Source organism: Lagenorhynchus albirostris, chromosome 2 (genome assembly GCF_949774975.1).
Source record: "Lagenorhynchus albirostris chromosome 2, mLagAlb1.1, whole genome shotgun sequence".
Classification (NCBI taxonomy): domain Eukaryota; kingdom Metazoa; phylum Chordata; class Mammalia; order Artiodactyla; family Delphinidae; genus Lagenorhynchus; species Lagenorhynchus albirostris.
Window position 1 is genome coordinate 39,938,724 of NC_083096.1, and position 27,802 is coordinate 39,966,525.

A 27,802-nucleotide genomic window follows, 5' to 3' on the forward strand; every position below is an offset into this window, starting at 1 on the left:
GGCCAAGCCATCAGTACCTCTTTCTTGGACTTCTGAAGTGACCTCCTAACTAGTCTTCTCACTTCCACTCTAGCCACCTGCTTAAAAGAAAACTTTAAAATAGTTGCTAATTTCAAATACCAGTATAATCTAAATCACCACTGGCAAGAATGGAAAAAGAAAGAGCAAGAAAGTCAAAGATAATAAGTGATAATGAACTCTAACTGGTATTGAGATTTGCTTTAACTTAAACCTAGACAGTTTCCAACAGGGGAGATATTGGTATCTCGGGAGAAGCAATTCTTCCCGCAGTCATCAGCATTGCAAAACTTTTAGCACACCTGGCCAACATTCTCTGTTACAACCCTCAAGAGCCTACACATTTCCAAACATCCCACCCCCACCCCTATCCATTTAAAACCACTACGTTAGAAAGTTCAAAATGATTTAGGTCAATATAATCCTGTGGTAAAATCAGAGTGAGGTTAAATAACAAATGAGAATAGTACAGACAACATGAGGACTAAGTGAACATGTGCTTATTGAAAACAAAGATCAAGCCCTCTGATGCCTAATCTTTACCCACTCAGCCCCAGGATATGGCAGCAAGAGTTTGGAGGAGTCTTCTCTAGGAAATCTGATCAGCTCAAGAGAAAAGATCTAAAAATATTGACATTTAGGATTCTCCAGTGAAGTATTCCAATCAGATTATCCTACAATGAGGCTTAGTGTGGACAAGACGCAGCCACAAACAGGGCTACCAATCAACTTTATAGTCCCCTACTCTTAAATAAGAACAGATGGTCAGGTATTACCAGATACCCAGAAAAAGCCTTTAATGTGAAAGACAGAAAATAAAGCAGCCTATTAAATAAATTGATTTTATAGTCAGAAATCTTCCAAAAAATAATTCTTCTGGCCCAGATGATTTCACTAGCAAATTCTGCCAAACATTTTAAAAAGAAATAACACCAATTCTAAACAATATCTTCCAGAAAATAGAAAAGAAGGGAAAACTTTCAAGTTTACTTTATAAGGCCAGCATTACCCTTATACCAAAACCAGAAACAAACAAACAAAGAAACAAAACTATAGACTTATATCCATTAAAATCCTCAATAAATGTTAGGAAATGGAATCCAATAATATACACTGCAACCAAGTAAGGTTTATCATCACAGGAATACAAGGTTGATTGAATATTAAAAATTAATCAGTGTAATAGTCCACTATATTAACAATCTAAGGAAGAAAAACCTCATGATTATATTGCTATGGTCTGAAGGTCTGTGTCCCCCTAAAATTCAAATGTTGAAGTCCTAATCCCCAAAAGGTGATGGCATTAGCAGATGAGGACTTTGGCAAGTGATTAGGTCATAAGGGTTGAGCCCTCATGAATGGGATTAGTGCACTTATAAAAGAGATCCCACTGAGCTGTCTAGCCCATTCTACCAAATGAGGGCACAGTGAAAAGGCTATGAACCATCAAGAGAGCCCTCATCAGAAGGTGACTATGCTGGCACCTTGTCTTGGACTTCCAAGCCTCCAGAACTATGAGCAATAAACTTCTGTCGTTTATAAGTCACCCCGCCTGTGACATTTTGTTATAGCAGCTCAAACAGACTAAGACACATATGAATTGATGCACAAACAGCACTAAACAAATTCCAATATACATTCATGAAAAAAACTCTCAGTAAACTAAGAACAGAAAGGACTTTCCTCAATGTAATAAAGTGTTTCTACACAAAACGTACAGTTAACATAATATTTAGTATTAGTTATATATGAGTGCTTTCTCCCTAAGATTGAGAACAAGGCAAGGATGTCCAATCTCACCTCTCTTATTTAACATTATTCCAGAAGTCCTAGCCAGTTCAATAATGCAAAAATAAATAAATAAATAAATAAGAAAAAGAAATGAAAGTCATACAGGTTGGAAAGGAAGAGATAAGTCTGCCCATATTCACAAATAGCATGACTGTCTCTGTAGAATGTCCCAATTAATCTACAAAAAGCTCCTATTATTAATAAGTGAGTTTAGCAAAGTTACTAACAGTAAGTATCAATCATATTTTTATACTAGTAATGAATGATAGGAAATTTTTAAAAATTAAATCCCACTTACAATAGCTCAAAAAATATACTTAGGTACAAATCTAAAACACATGGACAGGATCTGTATGCTGAAAACTACAAAGTCCTGATGAAAGAAATTAAAGAAGGCCAAAATGAAATGAATACCATGTTCATGGATTGAAAGATTCAACATATTAAAGATATCAATTCTCCCACAAATTGATCTACAAGTAAAACACAATTCTAATCAAAATGCCAAGAAGAACTTTTGCAGATACAGGCAATTGGATTCTAAAACTTATAAAGAAAGGCCAACAAACTAGAAAAACCAAAATAACTTTGAAAAGGAAGAATAAAGTTGGAGGAATCACACTACCCAATTTTAAAACTTACTATAAAGCTACAATAATCAAATGGCATGGTATTGGTGAAGGATCAGACACACAGATCAACAGAGCAGAAAAGAGAGTCCAGAAATAGACCACACAAATATGGCTAAATGATTTTTGATAAAGGTGTAAAGTCAATCCAATGGAGAAAGAATAGTCTTTTCAAAAAACAATGTTAGAAAAATATGAAACCTAAACCTATACCTTATACAACAATTAATAACTCATAAAAGAAAAAAAATCAGTAAATTGCACTTCATCGAAATTTAAACCTTTTGCTCAGCAAAAGACACTGTTAAGAGAATGAAAAGACTGGGAGAAAATATATGCAATCACATATCCAACAAAGGATTTGTGTCTTTGTATCCAGAATACTTATAGAACTTCCACAACTCAGCAGTAAGATAACAAACCACCCAAGTAAAAACCAGGCAGAAAACTTGGACACCTCACCAAAGAGGATATAAGGATGGCAAACAACCATATGAAAAGATGTTCAACATCATCAGCCACTAGGGAAATACAAATTAAAACCATTACGAGCAACTACTATACATTTACTAGAATGACTAAAATTAAACATACTGATAATACCAAATTTTGATAAGGATGCAGAAAAATTGGAATTTGTAGACACTGCTGATAGAAATGCAAAATGTATAGCCACTCTGGAAATAGTTTGGCAGTTTCTTATAAAGTTAAAAATACACTTACCATCTGACCCAGGAAACCCACTCCTGGGTATTTACCCTAGAGCAGGGGTTAGCAAACTTTTTCTGCAAAGGGTCAGCCATTAAATATTTTAAGCTTTGCAGGCCACATATGGTCTCTGTTGCAAATTCTTCTTTTGTTGTTGTTGTTTTTTTACAAACCTTTACAAATGTAAAAGCCATTCTTAGCTCATAGGGCCATATAAAAACAGGCAACAGGAAAATTTGGCCCATTGGGCATAGTTTGTTGACTCCTACCCTAGAGAAATGAAAACTTAAGTTAATACAGAAACCTGTACATGAATGTTATACCAGCCTATTCATAACTGCTAAAAACTAGAAACAAACCAAATGTCCTTCACTAGCTGAATGGATATAAACTGTGGTACATTCATACAATGGAATACGACTCAGCAACAAAAAAGAACATTCTAATGATACATGCAACAACTTGGATGACTTTCAAAGGCATGCTGAGTGAGAGAAGTCAGTCTCAAAAGGTTACATAATGCATGAATCCATTTTATGACATTCTCAAAAAAGACAAAATTATAGTGAAAGAGAACAGATCAGGGATTGCCAGGGTTAGAAGTTGGGGGAGAATGTGAGTACCAAGGATAATGATGACTAAAGCATGGCAGAACTACAGATAATTCTTGCTCTGTTATTTTTCTTTTCTTTATATTTTTCTGTTTTCAGCATTTGACTTATTACTTTTGTAATTCAGGAAGGTTTTTCTCCCCAGATCAAAGTATTAATGGAAGGGCTTCCCTGGTGGCGCAGTGGTTGAGAGTCCACCTGCCGATGCGGGGGATGCGGGTTCGTGCCCTGGTCCGCGAGGATCCCACATGCCGCGGAGCGGCTGGGCCCGTGAGCCATGGCCGCTGAGCCTGCGCGTCCGGAGCCTGTGCTCCGCAACGGGAGAGGCCACAACAGTGAGAGGCCCGTGTACCGCAAAAAAAAAAAAAAAAAAAAAATTAATGGAAGATACTACTACTGGGCTGCACTCTTTTTGTTTGTTTCTTAAATGTTCATTTTCTCACTTTCACTAACTAAAAACCTCTCCCCCTGAGTAGTCTGGTTCAAATGTATTTTATTAAACCACTGAGAGCTGAAGTCGCTAAGACTTTACATCTTACGTTTCTTTTTATAGTATGTTCCAATAAAAGTACTTCACTCTATGCAAAATGCTCAACTTGCTCAAAGTTTTGTTTTCTCAACCTTTTAAACAGCTTCTTACATTCACTTGTAAGTTGACCAACAGAACACTATACTAAATTCAGAGATGGGGATTTAAATCAAAGGTACTTTAATTTGTTTCCATTGGGAAAAGTGTAAGCAGTGGGATTAAATATTATCTGCCTTAGGCTGCTAAAATGAGTAACTGGAAGAAGGGAAATTCTAACTTCTCCTAAAGGTAAAGGATTGCACCAAATTGCTAGGAAATAAGAGGGCAATGTAGGTACTTCTCTGCTTTGCTACTAGAGCTCTAAATAGTTTTAGAATCAGACTATTACATATGGTAGGGGTTTTGATTTTAATGAAGTTTACAGCTAGAAAGGAATTTACAGATATCTGAATCCAAGTTCCTCACTTCACAGATATTTTATCAAATAAAAGAAACAGAACTCTACGGCTGCTTCTTGACTGACCGAATTAGTTGCAAAGAAAAACATACAGATGGTAAGGATAATTAATTTACAGCACCTCCTGCTCACTATCCCCCAAAGCACTTACTGATGTATTCATTCATCCAACTAGTTTTATTCTCTTCATAGAGAAATAGGATTCTACCACTGCGGGGGACATAAACGTACACAGGGGTTCTATCACAAGGTAATTAACTCATTAAATTCAACTATAGGAACTTAGCAAAAAAGAAAGAAAGAGAGAAAAAGTAAAAGGTGAGAGAAGAGAGAGCATGGAAGGGCAGAAATAAAAGACTGAAACAGAGAACATTTTAAATAGTACAAGCAATTTTGCCAGCCTTTCCAGTCCTCAGATCTATGCCCTGGAGGAAGCTTGAGACTGGAATTGTGAATCTGCTGTTCCTCATCAATTCAGCTGGCGTGTGCCTGTCATCAGGCCAGCATCTTACTGAGGCAGCAGCTCGCTGAGCTGGATGATTTCAGTTTTTTAAAAAATACATTTTCTTCCAAATAAAACTTAAGCACACTTTTTAATTGATGCAATATGATCCCTGCCCTCAAGAGGTCTGCTCACTTATTGGGAATAAAAGATAAATTGGGGATTAATGCATTACACATGAAGATACGTACCACAGGAGGCAGGGAAAGAGAAATCATTGGGAGCTAAAACATGAAGGGAAGAGATACCAAAGACATGGGGGAAATGGCCTTGAACAGACAGTTGCTACTGGGAAAAATGGAAAATGAGGTTGTATCTGTAAATAAGAGGTCAGATTACAGAGGTACTTTTAGAAGTCAGATACTACAATTTAGGCCAGGAGATATAAAATCCCTTTTCTTGTCACCAGGCAGGTGACATAAGTGAGGGAAGTGGGCTTCCTATATGACAGAAGAGAGCAGTGGGACTGTGTGAAAAACAGAGTGCATGCCCCACCCCCAAAGAGGGCAGCTACCTATCCAGCTCCAGGCTGTTGCCGATATCTGGGAATGTGGCCCCGGTTACCAGACCCTCCAATTTTTTAAGAGTAATTGGAAATTTGAGAGTTTTTATGAAAGTTAAATAAAGAGGAGATTAACAATGGAGGACGGTTCCTGGGCAAGCAGGAAGGAATGGAATCTAAGCAAAGGGACTGGCTCTTGATAGAAAGGACATCCTGCAATGTAACAGGAAGAATAAAGGAATACCAAAAGATGTAGCTTAAGAGGTAGGCTTGGGCCAGGCTACTAGAGCACCAGAATTCTGCACATTATCTCACAAACCACAGAAACCCAGCAGGAAAGGAACTGACAATATGTGGGGTGGAGGGAAGGGATGAAGGGCTGCAGGGATTTGGGAGAGTAGCTAGTTGTTAAGTGGGGGATTTTTTTTTTTTTAAGGTGAGAATGTCTTTAGTATCTTTATATCCTGGAAGACTAAGAGCAAAGATAGAAGGAGATAGTAATCAGTAACGTGAAGCAAGAGAGATGGGATGTTAGCTTTGGGTAACAGACTTACCTACAGATGAATGAGGGTGCGAACAAGTTGGAGGAGGAGGACAGAGAAAAGGGGAAGACTTTCCACAGCACAGTTCCAGAGCACTAACCAAACCCATGGCAAAGAGGCAATGAGAGGAGTTAAAAAGTTAAAAAGAGAACTGCTCAGAAAATCACCACGAACGTAGATATCCTAAGTGGCGCTGAGCTAGACAAAATTGGGGATGCCCCTTAAAATGAAAGAGCAGAAAGCACATACAAGCATTCATGCCAGCCAACTGTCCAAGAAGCCTGAAGCAAAGGAGTTCATGGCTGGAGCCAATATACCCTCTGGGTTGAGGCTTGGCCATATTCCTAAGCTTTGAAACCTAGGATACTGAAAGAAGAAAGTACTAAGAATATAATCAAAGGAGAAACGATTTAATTGTACCACATATTAGGAAAACTTTCTTATTTTAAAGGACTTTCACTCATATTCTCTCAATTGCCACAGCAGCACTATAAGGCGTAACAGGCCATATATCAATCTTATTTTTTTCTTTATGTGGGTGAATAATGTTTTTTTAACATCTTTATTAGAGTATAATTGCTTTACAATGGTGTTAGTTTCTGCTGTATAACAAAGTGAGTCAGCTATATGTATACATATATCCCCATATCTCCTCCCTCTTGCGCCTCCCTCCCACCCTCCCTATCCCACCCCTCTAGGTGGTCATAAAGCACCGAGCTGATCTCCCTGTGCTATGCAGCTGCTTCCCACTAGCTATCTATTTTACATTATATCAATTTTATTTAAAGATAAGAATCTGAGAAGATACTGTAAAAGATAATACTGTGAGTAAGCGCTATAAATCTGACTGAAATCTAAGTCTGTTGGACCCTAAAACCAAACTATGGATAGCCCCTGTCTAATGAAATTATTAACCATTCAATTAAAAGGGAAGTGTGCTGTTTTCAAGGTATAATGAAAATAGCATGGGCTTTAGAGTAGAAGACTTTCATTCAAAGACCAGCTCCATCCCTTGCTAGCTCTGTCACCCACATGAAGCAAGTTACTTAACTTCCAGAAGTCTTCCTCTTCTCATTTGTTTAATGGGGTTGATATTACTTCCCTCTCAGGACTGCTTTCGATATTTACAGGAAACCACACGTAAGCACTTGCTAAAAGGTCTGGCACATCAGGTACTCGATCAAGGTAAGTTCTTCTTCTCACTGGAAGGATTACCAGTTATCTACAGTTTACACAGAAGTTAGTCTCCTTGCAACAGAATTAAGTAAAAGGGATTGGAAAAGGCTTTTATTTTAACAGTAAATCTTATTAGGAGATAAATAGTTCCTAAAGGAACCAGAGAAACTAACTCAAAAAACATATGATAAATTGAAGACTCTAAGTCACTGGAAGAAAACATCATTTCTAGTTTGGTATTAATAGGAGACATGACACAGAGGAGAGAGTAAATAGACTAGAATACACTAAGGTGTAAAGCTCTTCTCACTGAGCATGGAGCTCAAACCTGGAGTCCATAGGGTCCATAAATGGACTTCAAAGAGTTGTAAACCTGTTGAAACTGTTCGTAAAACTGTGAGCACGTGCAAAGGTGCTGTGGTAAGCCAAAAAATGCTTCCCTACCCCCACTCCACAAGATACCCATGTCAAACCTCTGGAACCTGTGAATGTTACGTTATATGGTAAAAGATGTGATTTAGTTAAGGATCTTGAGAAGAGGAGCTAATTCTGGATTACCCAGATGGACCCTCAATCAGTGACAAGTGTCCTTACAAGAGACACACAGAGAAGACAACATAGAGAAGAGGAGGCGGCCACAGGACCCTGAGGTAGAGCTTGGAGTGATGCAGCCACAAGCCCAGGAATGCTGAGAGCTACCAGAAGCTAGAAGAGACAAGGAATCTCCCCCTAGAGCCTCTGCAGGGAGTGCAGCCCTGCTGACACCTTGATTTGAACTTCAGCCCTCCAGAAATGTGACAGAATTAAGGTCTGTTGTTTTAAGTGCTTCTGTAGTCACTTGTAATGGCAGCCATAGGAAATTAATATAGGTGTACTTTTCTGAGAGGAGGGTGCAGAGCTTTCATCAGACTCTAGAAGAGGTTCTTATGAACCCCAAAAGGTAAAAAGATCTACTATGTAGAAGATTAAGCAAAACCACCTATAAACAAAGGAACTAGAAATTTTTTTTAAACCTGCAGAACAAGTAGTTACTTGGATAAGGTCCCATAGTTAGTAAATATTGAAGTAAGAAAATAACAAGCTTTCCTATGATATCTAATCCAATATTCATTTCACTATCTCTTGGAGTTCAACCCTACAAATGCATTAAAAGGCAGTGATTCCCAAACAATTAAATAGCCTGTTAAAAATATAGGTTCTCAGGCTCCATCTCAATATATTGATCAGAATCTCCAGGGTAGAGAAGTTCATATATGTACATGTTAAAACTCCTCTGATAATGCAGATGTGCAGACAGATTTGGGAACTACTACTATCAGGCAAGGATCAGTCAACTTTTTCTCTAAAAGGTCAGATGGTAAAACTTTTAGGCTATGCAGGCCAAGAAGCAAAATTGAGGATATTATATAGGTATTTACATAACAAATTTGTTTTCCAACACATTTCTACAAATTTTTTATTGACAAAATTCAAACTATAAAAATAACTGAATACAACTTTTTGCAATATTGGTCTACTAATGAGTAGAATAAAATCCTTTCTTGCGAGGGGTAAGATTTTACTTAATTGGGGTTCAAAGTTCGTGTTTCCTATCATCAGCTCAAAATCAGTTGCAAACCGTCATCTATAAAAACCTCCTGAGCTGGAGAGGACTTGCAAAACAAACAGGCAGTGGGCTGGATCTGGCTTAAGGGCTGTAGCTTGTCAACCTCTGCAGGAAGGTATAAGGAAGAAGAACGAGCCACAGCCGCTGCCCTGAAGCAACTGACGAGTTAAAGAGACAGGAACAGCAAAGGTGAAATCAACAGTGAAAAACATGAAGCAGAATCCTGAATGTTTTATGCTGTAGAGCAGTGAGTCCTAACTGTTCCAAGTATGAAGAGTCTTTTTTAATGTCACAAAATGTGACAAGCCCTGGGCCTGGCAATACGGGCACTCAGAGCACAGAGAAATGATACATGAAATCTGAGCATTTCACCAACACTTGTCTTACTGTCCTAGATTAGTAGCCTAATAAATAGTTGGCTTTATATCTTGTAACATTTACCCCCTCCATCATTAATAGACTGTTTCTCAAAGTGAGTGGTACAGCAATCTGAAATTAATTTAAATTAAAAAAAAATGTGGCAGAGATCTATGCTAGTAGTTTTTTAAAGCAATGAGTGAAAAGATCTGTAACAAAAAGCAACTGTAAAGTCTATAATGCTTTTAAGGGATTTCTTATTAATCAGAACAGCAGCTACATATATTTGCAAAGTATTAACATGTATTTATAAGACCCATTATTTATACAACCACAGATGTTACTTAAGATGTGTATGGATTCTTGACCCCCTGAGAGAACTCTGAAGCACTGCCGAAACTCTCAGCCCAAAGGTTCATAACCACAGTTACAGAGTAGATGCCAAAGAGGTTCAGAAAGAAGGAAACAGTAGAAACTGGAGTAGCGGGCAAGGACGTCATAGGCTTAGACAAGGAGATAAATTTTCAAAGAAACTGAAGAACAGATTTTAGGGACAGGAAGAATATGAATGAGAAAATGCAGAGGGGCCAAGGGAAAGCAGCCTTACTGAATAAGAGTTGAGAACAGGATCAAATTATGGAGGCCCTGCCTTGCTGCCTGCCTCTGTCACCAGAGCAAGCATCTAAGTGCTTTCCATGTTTCATTGTATCAAGGAGCCCTGATTAGCTTTCTCTCATTCAGTCTTAGAATAGATTCCTAAATACCTGAGGCATGTAAGTAAATGACCCTGGTTTCATCAGGTACAACTCTAAGTGGATTGAAAGCTAAACTTTTAAATCTTAAAAAAAATGTTTAAAGCCTTCCCTTGACCCAATTTCTCTCCTGCAACTATCACTCTCTATTCCTTCAGAGCCATGCTTCTGGAAAGTCATACGTTCATGTTTCCATTTTAGCTCCTCCAGTCGCATTCATCTCCAACCCACTCCAAGCTAGTTTCCACTTCTACCACCTCAACGAAGCTGTTCTTGCCAAATCAATGAAAGGCTAAACCAGCTCTCATCTTACAAAAGGTAAACTCTCAGCAGCTCTCATGGAGAGCCCCAGCCCTGGAACACTGCTGACTCTGACACACACTTGTAGGGCAGGCATTCATTCTACTTCTCTAGCTGCTCCTTCCCAGGCTCTACCATCCTCCTCTCCCCAACCTCCAAATGTTGGCATGCCCTCAGAGTCTGACCCTGGGCCTCTAATCATTCAGTACTTACAATCTCCCTAGGTGAACCCACCCATCTCCATGGCTTTAAATACCATCGGTAATTTCCCAATTTATCTTTCTAGCTCAGGTTTCTCTTCTGAGTTCTAGACTGCATATCCATGTCTACTTCAGAGCTACACTTAGATGCTTCTCACTCAGCCTGTGCTCAATTTTCATCCTTCCTCTCGACACTGCTCCTTCTGTGGGCTTCCCTATCCACCCAGCATCTCACACCAGAAACCTCATGGTCACCCCCGTCACCTGCGCATGTATTCCATCCTTTATGTTCAATCCCTCAGCAAGTCTTGACAGATTTCCTCCTATAAAACTCTCCAATTAGTTCACTCCTTTCCATCTCCACTGCCGTCACCCTTGGGCCAAGCAACTATCTCCTCACCTGGGGAAGCTGAGACTCTTCCAGAGGGTATCGCCTGCACACTCTCACTTCTCTCTAGTCCATTTCCACAAAACAGGCAGAATTACAGATACGAATCTGATTTCATCATTACAGTTACAAATTTCAGATACGAACCTGGGTTCATCATTCCCTTGCTTAAAATCCTTGCATTGTTTCCTCTTAGGATAAATTTCAAAATCCTCAGTAAGTACTACAAGGCCTCAGTGGACTTGGCCTCATCGGCTCACCCCCACCAACACCACCACCCCTACTACTCTGCTCTTCATTCACTCCATGGTGCAGCCAACCTGGCCTTCCCTTTGTTCCTCAAACATGACAAACTCTTTTCATCCTCTGTATATGTGGCCCCTCCCCCAGCATCACCTGGTCCACTCATACTTGAAGTCTGAGTCTCAATATCACTTTCTCAAGGAGGCCATTCTTCCCTGACACCATCACCTCCAGAACAAGCTCTCTGTTACTTATTCTTATAGCCTCTATACTTGTTGTTTTCACACTTGTGATTACACGGTTATCATGTGACTCCTTCTGTCTCCCACATGAAAAAGTCAACAGGAGCTGTCCTGTTTTATTTGTCAGTTTTATTTCCACCACCAGCATGGTGCTTGATGGAAAAGGCACTCAAATATTTGGTATTAGAATAGGTGACTGAATGAATTAGAATGTAGTTAAACATAAATTGCTTTGAAGCATTTCATAATTTACAAACATAAAATTCAGTTAATATTTTAGTTAGACTATGGCTTAAATTACTAATAATAAATTATTTTTATTTATTGATTACAGCACAAGAACTATATTGAGATATACTATTAGCTAAGTGTGAATATCCTCAAATGTATTTCTAAAACTATTCCATAAATTTAGCTTTTATTCATTTAGACATACCTTTCCCCCAAAGGTTAATATAATTGTTTTCCTAGGCATTAATATAATGATAATAATAATGGTAATAATAATATTATTATTTATAGAAACATCATGCTATTCACTTTACATTTAAGCGTCACAAGAGATAAATATTATAACCTCCATTTTTAAAGATGGTGAAACTGAGGCTCAGAGAAGTTAAGTAACTAGTTCAGTAAGTTAAGTAACTAGTAACTATAACTAGTTATACAACTAACAATGGGTGGTAGCAGGACTCAAACTCATACTAACTCATAAGTCAATGTTTTGGGACTTCCCAGGTAGCGAAGTGATTAAAAATCCGCCTGCCAATGCAGGGGATGCAGGTTCGAGCCCTGGTCCGGGAAGATCCCACATGCCATGGAGCAACTAAGCCCGTGCGCCACAACTACTGAGCCTGCGCTCTAGAGCCCATGCCCTAAAACAAGAGAAGCCACCGAAATTAGAAGCCCGTGCACCACAAGAAGAGTAGCCCCCGCTCAAGGCTACTAGAGAAAGCCTGCACACAGCAACAAAGACCCAACGCAGCCAAAAATAAATAAATTAAAAAAAAATTTTTGTAGGTCAATGTTTTTTTCTAATATGTCGTGCTGTCTCCAATATCATACTTATTTAGCGATAACTATTATTTGTTAAAAATACAACACCTGTATATAAGTATTTGAGGCTTAAAACAGCTTTCAATGATTATTTCAGCTTTAAAATGACTGCCTAATTTAGCCTCTCATATACAAAAACTAATTCTATCCCACCCATAAAAAACAGCCTGTGACTCATTCAAAATGACATCCTTTTTCCTTATCCATGTAATCCATACTTTATTCTACAACATAAATTTAGCTTCTAGTTAATTTTCTTCTCTGCAAAGACCTCAATTAACTTTAAAATTAAATTAACTTTAGAAAATGGAACCATCACATGAGCGGGAAATCTGTATATTGAGCTCCATTTTTCAGAAAACTTTTCGCAGGAGCATTTTGAACACATAGTTCATAGCAAACTCAACTATTCCCAAAGCCATCCGTCAAAGTAGAAACTATGCCAAAAATGCTTTTGGTAGAAATTAATCTAAATCACACTCTCTAACACAGTATTATACAAATCAATAACTTTGCTAACTGGCAGTAGGCAGTCAATAAGCATTTGATTGATCAATCGCACAAGATACTTCTACAACTAAGGTCCTGTTTTCTTGACAGAGCAACAGGAAAGAAATATCGTTATTCCTAATCACACTATTTCTAAGACAACTCCTAGTGAAATACATAGCTAGTAAGCATTTCCTCAACACAGAGGTAAAAAGAGGTGATTTAACCCAATTATGAATGTTAATTCTTGAAAAACACGGTTTTCAGTAAACACTTTTAAATCCAAAACAGCTTTAAACTAGTTCTGATTAGTGAACTAGCCTCATTATTGAAGTCATTATACATATCAAAAAGGATCATGAATTTTTAAAGAATTAAAATACAACAAAATAAACTTAACATTAAAACTTAGTACAAAACTACAGTAATAAAGAAAGCGTGGTACTGGCATAAGGACAGACATATAGATCAATGGAACAGAACTGAGAGGCCAGAAATAAACCCATATGGCCAACTGATATTCAACAAGGGTGCCGAGATCATTCAATATGGAAAGAATAGTCTTTTCAACAAACAATGCTAGAACAACTGGATATCCTCCACATGCAAAAGAATGAAGTTTGGACCCCTACCTTATACCATATAGAAAAATTAACTCAAAATGGATCAAAGATCTAAACATAAAACCTAAACTCTTAAAAGAAAACATAGGTGTAAATCTTCGTGACCTTGGATTAGGCAGTGGTTCCTTAGATGACACGAAAAGCACAAGCAACCAGTGAAAAAATAGATAGGGTATAGTATATAAAATACAGAAAAAAATCCTATAACTCAATACTAAAAAGACAAATAATCCAATTTAAAAATGGGCAAAGGATTTGAATAGACATTTCTCTAAAGACATATATAAGCACATGAAAAGATGCTCAACATCATTAGTCATTAGGGAAATGCAAATCTAAACCACAATGAGCTATCACTTCACATCCACTACGATGGCCAAATTAAAACAACAACAACAAAAACCCAGAAAATAATAACTATTAGTGAGGATATGGAGAAATTGGAACTCTTCTACACTGCTGGTAGGAATGTACAATGGGACAGCTGGTATGGAAAATAGTTCGGCAGTTCCTCAAAAAGTTAAACATAGAATTATCATATGACCCAGCAATTGGACTCCTAGGTCCAAGAGATTTGAAAACATATGTTCACCCCCAAATTTGTATACGAATGTTCATGGAAGCATTATTCACAATAGCCAAAATGTGGAAACAACCCAGATGTTCATCAACTGATGAATGTATAAACAAAATGTGGTCTATCCATACAATGGAATATTATTCAGACATACAAAGGAATAAAGTACTGACACATGTTACAATATGGATGAACCTTGAAAACACTATGCTATGTGAAAGAAGCCAAACATATAAGGCTAAATATTGTACAATTCCATTTATATGAATGTCCAGAATAGGCAAATCCATACGAAGTAGAGATTAGAGGTTGCCAGGGGTTGAACGGAGGAGGAAATGGGGAGTGACTGCTAAAGGGTTTGGGGCTTCTTTGGGGGTAATGAAATGTTCCAGAATTAGTCAGCGCTGATGGTTGTACAATATTGTGACTATAATAAAAACCATTTATTTGTTAAATATAGTGAAATTTATGGTATGTGAATTCTACCTCAATTTATATATGTATATATAAATTTTTAACATATATAGTAAAGTTATATTGTTCATAGTTTAGTCTTTTGATGATTCAAAAACATCTTGATGTGTTTAAATTTACAGATGTTTTATCCCTTAAAGTGTCAAATAATGTAAACTCCAAGTTAATAACATATGCAAAATGTGTTTATATACCTGATTCATAATGGTTTCTTAAAGTTTAATGAGTAATAAAAAAGTCTGGGGCTTCCCTGGTGGCGCAGTGGTTGAGAGTCCGCCTGTCGATGCAGGGGACACGGGTTCGTGCCCCAGTCCCGGAAAGATCCCACATGCCGCGGAGCGGCTAGGCCCGTGAGCCATGGCCGCTGAGCCTGCACGTCCAGAGCCTGTGCTCCACAACGGGAGAGGCCACAACAGTGAGAGGCTCGTGTACCACAAAAAAAAAGAAAGAAAAAAGTTTGGGGAAAAGTGTTTTACTAGCAAAACTTGATCAGATCTACCAAACCTTAAGAAAAAGTATAACCTCATAACTAAAATTTATGCATGTTTTTTACAATACTATTTTAAAATTATCTGCACTATAATTTAAAGAAACAGAAATCAACTAGACTTGCTTTGTTTTTCATATTCAAAACATGAAAAGCAAAGAGAATAACCAATTTTTAATAATCTAGATTTTTATATGACTATATTCAAAAGAAGAATTGAGACATTCTACTAATTAACGAGTGCACAAATAACAGGAAACATTTCACTGGGCTAGTAATACGGTACATGAAACTTGAAAAACCCGTGACCACAGTTCTTACTAACGGAACTTTATTTTTCAGTTTTCATGGCATGCCTCTGCTACATGAAATCAGCAGCTGAGGTCACTAACAAGCTTTCAGTTTTTTTTTTGTTTTTTTTTTTTTAAGCTTTCAGTTTTAATGGTAGAACTCATTAGTATATAGGCACTATTAAGGCATATAAATGCAAAACTATCATATGCCCAGAAGAAATAGCCTAGTAATTGTTACTTGAGTATTTTTAAATGAACATCAGCTGAGTCTCTGGGGTCCAGGCAGGTAATGTAAATGAGCAAAGCAGGTCCAGAGTAAAACAAGGAAGGCGTGGGCTCTTGGGTGAAGTGGAGAGCACAGGCCCATCTAAAGGAGGCGGTCATCACTCAGCTCCAGCAAACTGCTGCCAGATGTGAGAGCCCCACACAGCCAGATTTCTAATTTCTCAAGAGCTGGAAATCTTGGTTTTATCTTTCACGTTTTGGGAAATCCCCCTAATTTTGAAATGTTGGCAACTAATTAAAAGAAAAGTTGAAATACTGCGAAGGTCAAATAAAGCCCATCAGCTGCTGAATATGGCCACTAGTTTGCAAACTCTGAAAAGAAACTCTTGAAACTAGTTTGTAACAGATAAACTATAAATATACTATATTTAATAGAGATAATACACTTTTTATTTTACTAATATATATACTTAATATGTTTAATCATTATAATATACTATAAATATATTTTCAAAGTTTGGGGGCACTAGTCATCCTTAAAGTTTTCAAGGTGGTCTATAGACCAGACCCTAGAGAGCAGTAGTAATGTTACATTTCATTCATATTCCTTACTCAAGTATCAAAGGTAACTCACTTCTTCCATTCATTTTGGTGACATTTTCTGACTGTAGCCAAGTGGAAACAGAGTGGATATCTTAACTATACTCCAGTGATAAGTATTCCAAGAATCAAAACAGTTTGAGAACCAAAACCCAAAACAGTTTAGGAGGAAAAAAACCTTGGGGAGGCTACTTCTTGCTTTTGGACAGACCTTAAAGAAAATTAATTATGTAATAAAGTTGGTCTCCATTTTATAATAATCAACTAGTAATGCATTAGGATGGAGACAGAGTTGACTGAATTATAATTACATAGTTGAATAAAAGTCTTATGTTGCACTTTCTGGCATGAACACAGTAGAGTTATAGACGTGAATCTTCCTGGAAAATATACATAGCAACAAGGAGAAAGAGGAAAAGAAAACCTCACAAAACTTTTCCAGCAAACCTAGGAGAAAAAGGAAAATATAAAAACTCCAAAATACATGAGATCTGACTGAGATCAAACAAAGCTGATATCAGACAGAATCTATATTGGGAGTGGAGAGCAGAGACAGAACGTGTGGCATGTGATGAGGAGGGCCCAATAATGGCAGATCTCAGAAAGCAACAGCAAAACCACACATTCTTAAGGAGAGGGATTTACACTGGCATGCTGTGGCTGTGTCCCTCCAGTCACAGCTGCAAAGGAAGGAGCAGGAAGTCCAGAATTGGTGGCAAAAAGCCTCCTAGACTCAGTCTGGTTTGGAGAGGCAGAGGACTTGCGGCAACACAGAGAACACACCCAGGCGCCATATGTAAAAAAAACTATCTCTGAGGCAGAAATCTGGAAATATACCTTGGCCCCACCCACACCTCCTACAAATAACTGAGGAAAATCCAATTCACTAAATCACAGGGAATAGAAATGTAACTGGCACAGCACTGACTTGGAGATACTATAAGAAAAATGGTAGAAACAAGCAGCATAACGTACCAGCTGTCAAACAATACTGCTAGAAAAACATTACAGTGGAGAAAATAAAAACTATAACTAAATATTCTTGCATGAATTTAAGAAAATCAGTGAAGCCACCCCACTATGAAGAAGCTCACAAAGCATAAATAAAATAAGAACTCAAGGAAGAACTGTCTAGACAACAGGAACAAAGGAAGCATGAATTGGCAGAACTCAAGGAAGAAACAGAAGAAAAAACAAAGGCATCACAGAAATGAAGAAGAAACTGAAAGCAGAACAAAGAGACATTGCAGAAGACACAGTAAGGACATTAAAGACAGAAACAAACAAATGAAAAAGTGTTTAAAAGGATTAAAGAGAAAATAATAAACAAAAAAGATATACAAAGGGAGATCCAACAGACATATAATTAGGGTCACCAAGAAAGAAAACCAAAATGATCAAACAAAATAAATATTTAAAGTTATAATTAAAGAAAACTTTCCTGAAATAAAAATAGATTTGAATCTACATATTAAAAGGCACACACGTGCCAGTATATCCTACACCACCATATCCTAGTAAAATGACTACATATTAGCGACAAAGAGAGAATCTTTGGGGGCCAATAGGCAAAAAGATCAAATCATTAATCATGGGAAAAAATTCAAGTTGGCTTCACACATCTCTACAGCAACATTTAATGCCAGAATACATCTGCACAACACCTGTAAGATACTCAAGGAAAGAAAGAGTGAGCCAAGGATTTTATACCTGCTAAGCCATCCTAAGTGTAAAGCAACAAAAAGAAGTTCTGAAAATGCTGTAAGAATAATATTCCCATATTATTTTCATGACTCGTTATTGAGAAACTACCAGAGAATAAACTTTACCAGCCGCAGGATAACTGGGAAAAACTTCTGCAAAAGTGCTTGGGTGAGCATTATATATATTTAACTGAAAGATTAAGACTAAAACAGAAAGAGATAAAGGTGATAAAGTAGAACACAAACATTATAGGCTATAACAATGTATAAATTCAAATAACAAAAATTGGGTGAAGGGAGAAAGGGAGCAGGAAGTATAATAAACTTACTGCTTACCTTGATGTAACAGCTGGGAGTCAATAGATAGCCTTAAAGCTCACAAATCAAGCAGTAGAAGTAAAAGCATACATAATAGTGCAAATGTAAATACAATTGTGAATACATACTATTCACTATTGACTGAAACTGGGTGATGCAGAAGAGAAAGGGGAAGAGAGAAGAGAGTATTTTAAAAGAATTTTACCTTTCTTCATAGAAAACAGCTAATAGTTACTATGAATAGAGAACTAAAATATCTTATAAAGTAACTAATAAGACAAAAATACAAACCTTTCTAAATATCAAAAGAACAAAAAAGCAAAGAAAGACTACACAGTGAAAGACTTAACATTTATATAATTAAAAACAGAAAACACAAAATACAATGACAAATTGACTCATAAAGCAAAACCTATCTCCATGCTGATTTAGAGATCTATCTAAATCAAAATAATTTAAACAGTTTGAAAACAAAAGGATGGGCAAAGATATACACGGCAAATGTAAACAAAAAAGAAAGTAAGAATTATTTGACCCAGCTCTTTCTGACTCCAGAATCTGAAGTCTTACCTATAAACAAAAACTGCAAATAACGTTTCATGTGCTTCTGTAATAGTGCATGTATACGGTATGTGTACATGAATGAATATGCCTTATATATTTTTAAAAACTATAACAAATTACTCAATTATATACAGTTTTTGAAATAAGACTAGATATCAAATTTCTGAGTTTAAAGAATTTAGTAATATTTATCTTTAATGGTATATAAAAATTTTTCCATATAAAAATGGTAATGGTATATAAATGGTATAATGGTATATAAAATTTTTTCCATATAAAAATCAAAACACTACTGAAAACTCCTCACCTGGATTTATGTCAAGATAAGCTGTCGATCTAAAAGCATGCAGTAACTCCTTATTCTATGACAATCTACTGTCAAGCACTCAAATACTAAAATTTGAGTTGTTCTCTGAATCTTAAGGAAGTGGCCTTTTTTGAAATTTATAGTATACTACAAATTATTCTGTTGAAGCAACAATTTTTTTTAAACCTCTTGCAGAAAGCCACAGCTATAATATTGCTTTCAGGTGTTAAAGATCTATAGCTTCAGAAAGAGATTTCATGCCTCAGAAACAAAAATATGGGTAGTAAAAATTAAGAAACATTCTAGGAATATTATATAAAGGTCAATAACGGCTCTATAAATACAAAAATACACTTGTGGCAGCATCAACTCAGTTAATGCATAAGAGGAAGTAATTGTGAAATCTGTTTCAATTTCAACATCAATAATAAAAGGGGGGATAATAATAGTATCAACCTGATAAGACTGTTGTGAGCATTAAATGACTGAAACGCTTAGCACACTGCTTGGCTTATATTGCAATAAATGTTAGCTAATATTATCATCACAAAGATATAAATTTCAAACTGATGTATTATTCAAATCTTTTAAATCTATTATAATTGCTGATGATAGAATTAGCCCCACAGAGAAATATTTCCCTAATGGAAAAAAAAAAGAATGTAAAGCTGCTCCTTTCCTAAATGCCCTACTCCCTCTCTGCTACCACCTACCCCTGGGGCGAGATCAGGAGCCCTTCCTCTTTCATCCCATGGTACCTCTCCATTAGAGCATTTTATCAGGATGTGTTCATTGTTGTTGGCACTGTCTTCCCCACCAAGGCTACTGTGAACTCCTTAAAGTCAGTGATTATGTCTTTATGCATCTCAACACCTCCAGGGCACCTGTTCCCACACATAATATAAGCTCAATTAAGGTGTGTTAAATTAACAAATGTGGTATTGTAGGTATTTTGTGTGTGTGTGCGTGCACGTGTGTGAAAAACATGATCCAGTTCAGGGTTTATATTCTGTGGATTGCAATGATCTTGATTACAGACTGAGCTGCCTTAGCTGCCTACCTTCCTGAAAGGTCTGTTATCAAGATCAGGAAGGCAGGCAGCTAAGGCAGCTCAGCTGGGACCAAGAATGAAAGAAGAAATATTTAGACACTTACAGAGTACCCTGTGAGTACCAGGCAATGAACCGGGCTCTAGGGTTGTAAAGAAGACCACATCTCTGTCTATAGAGAGCTCACAGCCCGGTGGGCACGGAGCAGGTAAGGATCTCCCTCCTACTAGTTAAGTAGAGATGCTAAAGTTAAGGCTAGATCAAGACAGCTGATGCCCAGAATTCTCCTAAATTTCAGTGCTCTTTCCACGAGAACAATGCCTTTCAAACGTTGACAGGCTCATAGTAGAAAATGTATTCTGTAGCACTACCCAGTACAGACACATACACTTCTGATATTTTCTATTTAATTATTTTCTATTTCACTTTTTTAAAATGTTCATCTTGACACATTAAATTGGTTTATGACTCAAAGGTGGAAAAATACTGCTCTAGAAGATATATTTTAAAACTCTCTCTAAAATGTCAAAGTCAGATATAATTCCTAATAATTTATTCTTCTCACACAACGAATGTCCCAGCAAAAAAAATAAAACACAATCAAATAATCAAATAACCCCCAAAGACTAACACAGAGCCATGACAGCTGTCACTTGGGGAGTGGGAGGAAGCTAAACCTAATCTCCATCAGCTTTCTCTAAAGTAAATACCCGATCTAAGGGAAACAGCTATTGCTAAGCAAAAACAGGGGGCTTGGTGGCAAGTCCCCTGGCACCTCAGCTCTCTTCCAGCCAGACTGTGGCCCAAAAGACTCTCTTCATTCTACACAAGAAATTCTGGAGCTTCCACTTACATTGAATATTTTAAAATTATTTTGTGTAAGAGACTTTAATTAAATGTGTTTGGATGGGGAACAATGAATTTATTAAAATAAGTGAATGAAAATCAAAATAAACATCTTATTTTAACAAAATCTCTCACTGATATTTGCCAATCTTCACTTAAATTGAGGGCAGGGGAGTGTACTGATTTATCCCAGATCTGAATGAAGCATGTAGAAGTGAATCATTAATTAAGGTAATAGGTTTTTTTGGTTTGCTCTTGAAATAAGAGAGCAAGGCAGTATGCAACTTTTCCTCAATATAAGATGCTTATACAGCACTTCCCACTAAAGGAAATATGATAACAACAATCATCACTACCTAGCTGCATATTAGAGATGAAGAAACCCCAACATTCTCAGTTATTTCAAGAAATGTATTCCCCTGAACAGATGTAAAGTCAGAAACACGCAGAAAGACCAGAAAATCCCTTTCCCTCCTCTGTGTCCACAGACAGTACTCCAGCTGTGAGAACGCAGATTAAGTATAAGAACGTTCAGTCAAGTTCTTGGGCTTACTAGCCTCACCATTCCCCATCCAAGAAGCATGTCTGAGTTTAAAGGACTCATTTTTTGTGACATTTGCCTCAAATTAAAGGACAATTTTATAAAACTTTAATAAATCTTCCTGTCCTCCCCAAAAGAAATCTGTTTAGAACTATGTTGAGAAAAATATTCTTTTATAAAGATAAAATGCATTTTTTTCTAAGAAAAAGGAGAATGTCATACCTATTATTTATCAGCTCCATCCAGTAGAACTTTCTGTGATGATGGAAGTGTTCTATTATCTCACTGTCCAATACAGTAGCCACTAGCCACCAATACCGAGCACTTGGAATGTGACTGGTGTGGCTGAGAAACTGAGTTTTAAATTTATTTCATTTTAATAAATTTAAATTTAAATAGCCATATATGGCTGGCAGCTACCATTTGGGGCAGTGTAGATTAGATAATCAACTTAAGTCCTCAGCAGCAAAGCTGAGTAATTGACTTACCTTAGACAGAATGACACAATTTGAAAATATATTCTATACCGATATTCAATTTTCAGCTTCCTAATTAATATTTAGTTAACTAACATTTAAGGTTTCCTCAGAAGTGGCTTTTCAACAAAGTTTGGCAATTTTTATTCTAGAACGTGAACACACTAGATCTGCTGAGCAGGATTCCTTTGGCAACGTTCAATTTTCCATCTGTGAAACTTAAGCACAGGGAAAGGGGAAAAAAAACAACTTAGGCCCACCCTCCTCTTGATACAAAGGTAAGAAATAAAACACATAATCTATACAAAGCCTAATACAACTTCCTAGACCCTTCTGGGAACATCTGCTCACCAACCCTTGCTTATGTTTGCTTCTTTAGACCCAGTCGTGGCTTTCAACAAAAGTCATTCCTACATCTGTTTGACCTTTTGACTGTGCTCTGTTATGACCAGACCCTCTAGAAGTATTCTGCTTATAGAAAGACCATTTAAAATGTACATACTAAAATATCCTATATTTAAATGAGACCAACTGATCAAATGGTCAAAAAGCAGTAGCTTGAAGAAGAGCAGATGCTTCAGAGAGACTAAAATATGCAGATCATGCCAAGACCACCTTCCAAGCAGGTGGCAAAAGAAAATGCATAGTTCTATAGGCAGCAAGGAAGAGATTCCCCAAGAAAATATGCTTAAAAATACACTGCAGCCTTGCTGTGGCCATAGGATAACTAACTTTAACTTCAATCAGCACCACTGCACTCCTTACAATCTCAAGGTAAATGCCAAATTATTTTTTTCAAGCTTCTCATCATGCTAATACTTATACGCAAATATTCCACAAACACACACACAGGCACAAGTGTTTCAGTAATTTCATTATTTTTAAGTAGAGTGAACTTCTAGAACTTGTATCTAAAAATACTATGAGCTCATTTAAAACAAGCAAACTTAAGTATACTGTGCAAAGAACAAAGCCACTCATACCGCATAGCATACTGGGGAAAGCTCAGACTATACAGAGCAAAGCAATTCTATGACAGCAGTGCAGTTCAGGTAAGAATTCAACACCATAGATGAAAACTTAATTTTTTTTCTCTCCCACTACTACTGCTACACCAGGTCCCAAAAAAAGGACTCAAAGTTCACCTACTGTATCTAAAGAGCACTGGGATCTCAACAAGACACATAACAAAGAAGCAATGCCTACACTATTCCCCAGGCTTCAGGTCTTGCAGAATAATAAATGGCATTGACAGAAGGAGAAAAGGCTTCATCTGGGGCAACTAAGAGCACTCTGATCTAGCAAGAGACTGTCAGACTCCATAAAATCTGTGTGCTGTCAGTGCCCTCACATGTGTGGATAAAATCTGGAGATGTAGCCTGGGCAGGAAAGAGGGAGACAGAAAATTTTCAATGGGGAACTGCAGTGCAGTTCCACACTAAGAGTACCCTCCTCACTCTTCCAAGATACGACCTACAGCACCTGCGGCACTATCTCTAAGGAGCTTATCAGCTATAGAATTCTATGATAAAGTCTCAATGTCTAAGACAAATGCCAGAAACCTCAGTGCCTTTTTCTTTATCCTAATTCTTAGAGGAAAAAAGTCAAATAAATATAATAAACAATACAGAATTTTCACAGCAGGGGCATAAGTTCTCAGAGCACATAAGGCTTATAAACAGAAAATAAACACTACTTATTCGGTTCTTTAAAAGTTCGCTTCAGAATAGAATTAATAAAAATCTACTAAAAGACACTTAGAAGATAAATTAGCTTAACAGGGATAAAACTTAATTTCTTATACTTAATATTCTAATATAGAATTATGAGATAAAACATAGATTCTAGTAAACAAAAGAAACACATAACAGAAAAGAAAGCCATTTTTTGCTTGGCTTCAAATGTGAACACAGTACGACACACTGTGAAAAAACTTATTAAACTATCTTAGCACAAATGGGACTCAGTACTTTTTCTTAATGCCTAATGATTATGGGCTAAATATCTCACCTCTTCATTTTCCAAGCCCTGAAGCCCTATAAAACTCACTCCTACTCCTCTAGGAGAGCTTTCACATACTGGTTTTAATAGACGTCAATCATTTTAAAACATTATTTAAGGAATTTATCAATATATAATTACGAAATTATACTTCTGAAAATATCATTCTTCCTAAATTAGGATTCTGGAAAAAAACAACTCAATAGAATTGTTTTCTATTTATTTTTTCAATAGTCAAAGCATCTTCCACCCAAAGTGTAATATATATATATATATTTTTAAATCATGGCTCCTGACTTAAGCATAACATTACAAAATTTTTAATATGCATTAAAAAAGTGCTCTCACTCTTACCTGTATATCCAGCATACCATCCCCAAGAAGCCACCATTCCTAAAAGCCATTTGTACATGATTCCTTCAATATACCAGAACCGCTTACTGTCCAGCAGTCGAAGGGGCTGAAGCACAATTACATAGCAGATGTAGGAGGAAATAGCAACCAGGTTGTTGGCGACCATGAAGGCAAATCTCATCAGGGCTTTCACCAAGATCCAGCCCAGCCACGGAGCTTCTTCCAAAGTCACAGCCATTCTCACATTGGAGACTGTCCTGTCTTTCTGAGATGAAAAGAAAATTCATTTAAAAAGGAAAATGGATTAAACACATCTAGATAGTCACCAACAGAGAAATCACCTCCAGCACAAAAATAAATGAAAAAATCGAGGGTCTAAGCTTTCCTAGTGTATTACCTCGGCGATCTGTCCGGGAAATTCCAGAGGGGGACAGAGAGCAAGGGAGGAGGAGCCGCACAAGGTCAAGGGAGCTGTTCACGGAGGCACAGCTATGTCATAATATATTTAGCAAATGATAACACTATTCCCACCAACTAATCTGTGGCCGGCCCGCACCGCGTCTGACTGCAGTCTTCTGTTGGACTTTAACGAAGAAAAATAGACCCACTTGCTTCACACACGCTCAGTTATCTCCAAACTGACGATACGAGTGAAAAGAAGACTAAAACGGGGACCTCTAGATCAAATCTCCCAGACACTGCGACCTCGGTACCCTCACCACGACCCTTGCTGCACTGATTCATTCCTTTAAAAGGTCTCTCGCGTTAGCAAAAAGAGTTAAGTTAAAATTGTTCATTTGCGGCAAATCGGGTCTTGTGTTCCTTTTTTTTTTTTTTTTACAGAAAAAAAGGGGGGCGGCAGAAAAGAAGGCAAAAGGGTGAGAGGAAGAAAGTGGGCGATAATAAGGAAAAAAGGATTAAGGACAGGAGTAGGGGGAGGGGAGCAATAGCAGAAGGAGGTGGAGGCAAAGGGCCAGGGATGAGGAGCACCGTCCCCGACCTGAGGGGCAGGGAAACCAGGGATGATGAAAGAAGCAGGGAAGAGGAGGCGACGGCAGAGCTCAGGGGGCGGGTGGGGCCCGCCGCGGTTTCCGCGATGTGGAAGCGTTAGGGCGGCGGTCTCGGCCCGCGCGCCGGGCTCACCTCGGCGGGCGCGGGCGGCGGGCGGTGGAGCGCGGGAGACGGTGGGGCCGGGGGTCGGCGGCCCGGGACGCGGTGCTGCGCGGCGGCGGCGGCGGGTGTCCCCGGCCGAGGGGTCGCGGTCATGGACCCGGCAGCGGCGGCCGAGGCGCGGCGCGAGCGGGCGCGCGGACGCCCTACTCCCCTCGCGGCTGCCTGCGGACAGAGGGACGGCGGGGACTCAGAGGCCAGACCTGTCACCGGGGCGGGTCCCGGGGAGGCGGGCGGATGCCCAGCACCCCCGCCTCCTTCTTGGGGCCTACCGCGCTCTCGTCCCTCATGCCGCTGCCGCCGCCGCCGCCGCCGCCGCCTCCTCCCCGGGCCACGCGACTACGACACCCCTTCCCCGGCCCCCCAGCGCCTCCCCGGGCCCAGCCCGCCGCAGCCCCGGGGCCTGAGCCCACCGAGCCTGGGGTTACCTCGGGCTGGCCCGGCCCCGGCTGGGGCTACGGGAGCCAGAGGAGCCGGAAGAATGCATGGCAGGCGGAAGGAGGAGCGGCGGGGCCCGGCCCCGCTCCGGCTGCGGCGCGCCCCGCGCCCTGTCCACGGCGGTGCCGAGACTCGATCCCCAGGGCCCAGCCGCGTTCGCCGGGGCTGACGGGGAGGGGCGGCGGGGAGGAAGCGGCGGGAGTCGAGACTGCTGCAGAGCCGCCCCCAGAGCGCCCTCTAATGAAGGCGCGGCCGCCGTCGTCCGCCTGCTCAACCCGCCGCCTGCGCTGCCGGCGCCGCCGGCGCCAGGGATCCCGCTGTCCGCGTATCGAGGCCCTTGGGGCTGCCTGGCCCCTAGGCCGGGACTTGGCTCAGCGCGGGACGGAGGAAGAGGGCCACTCGGAAAGATCTAGGAATGAGCACCAATCCTTACACCACACGAGTGATTTGGTCCAAATTGAGAGCCGGTTTTTAGCCAAAACAGCCGTTTTTCATTGTTAAGGCTTTCTCTCCTGACAAACGCGATCGCTGCCCAAACTGGAAAGCTGTCTCCTTGAAGACTGAATGTCCTCTTTTCTTTCCTAATGAAACCCAGTTGCTCTCATGGCTTTTCTTCTGAATCTCCCCAGAGTATTAAGGTCTAGAGTTTAAAATCAATTCATGTTAAGTGCCAGAACTCTTGTTCCTGGAAAGCACCTGGAAGCACATTAATGACAATTATGATGCCCCATCCATTCTCTCGCCCCCTCCGCCCCCAGAAGAATCCAGTGCGAATGAGCGGTCCACACAGAGACACTGAAATTTAGTTAGTCAAGGAGGGAAAAGCACGTAGGCAGTGACAGTCATTGAGTAAGTGCTCAAAATTTTGTGGCCATAAGTACCCCGGACAGGCCTGGTTATTCCCGAGGTACTGTAGCTGTATTTTGTTTCAAAGGTTGGACCACCAGAAGAAAAATAGAGAAATAGTCCAATGGCCTGCCCACCTGAACATTCTCATATGACCTACCTAAATTTCAGTATTAAAAAAAAAACTTATAAAATCTTGTTATATCCCTTAAATGGGGGTAGGGGGGTGCGCATTTTTTTGTGTTCCTAGTGAACTGCCATGTTTAACTCAGAATGCCACTTATTCCGCCTATAAAATGTTTATCACTGTGTTTGTTTTGGACTCTCAACGACTTCTCTCTCTTTTTCTCTCTCTCTCTCTCTCTCTCTCTCTCAACCCTTAACTTCAGCTCCTCTTTGGCTCACAGATGAAGAAAAGAAAACTCGCCTTACGAACATGTGAAAGAAAATATTCTATTTCTATTCCCTTGGGTGATGAGGAAATATGAAAGCACAGAGCCTGGCTGAAATAATTTATTAGATTTCTTTCCATTTATTATTCATTTGTTTTTATTTATATATGTTGCTTATCTATTTCACCAATATTATATTCTAACTGTACAGGGCATAAAAAGGCACAGACCTTGTCAGAGATCTTTCTATATAAGATCAAATGATGTATAGCAATGGAAAAGTTAAATATGACCTTTCTATTCCTTGTATTTCCTCTGAGAATTTAGGTGCCAGGCAATAGAATCTTTAAATAAATCTCATGAGAGAAATAATATATGTACTGTAGATTACTGTTTAAAATATATCATTATACTCTTAAG

The 27,802-nt window shown here is 38.8% G+C and overlaps 1 protein-coding gene across 8 annotated transcripts in view; it reads right to left on the bottom strand.

Annotated features, from left to right (window-relative positions):
- Positions 1 to 27,802, bottom strand: part of LPGAT1 (lysophosphatidylglycerol acyltransferase 1) — a 105,396-nt gene that overhangs the window by 39,680 nt on the left and 37,914 nt on the right. For 4 of the 8 annotated variants that reach the window (XM_060130919.1, XM_060130969.1, XM_060130936.1 and 1 more), the window contains exons 1-3: positions 26,135 to 26,321; positions 25,680 to 25,871; positions 24,537 to 24,801 (exon numbers count right to left, since the gene is read on the bottom strand). In XM_060130919.1, the coding sequence (XP_059986902.1) occupies positions 24,537 to 24,801; positions 25,680 to 25,802 (388 nt within the window). In that variant the 5' untranslated portion in view covers positions 25,803 to 25,871; positions 26,135 to 26,321. Of the gene's footprint in view, positions 1 to 24,536; positions 24,802 to 25,679; positions 25,872 to 26,134; positions 26,322 to 27,802 lie in introns of those variants that run through there. The other 4 variants (XM_060130929.1, XM_060130910.1, XM_060130953.1 and 1 more) reach the window with 4 other exon arrangements.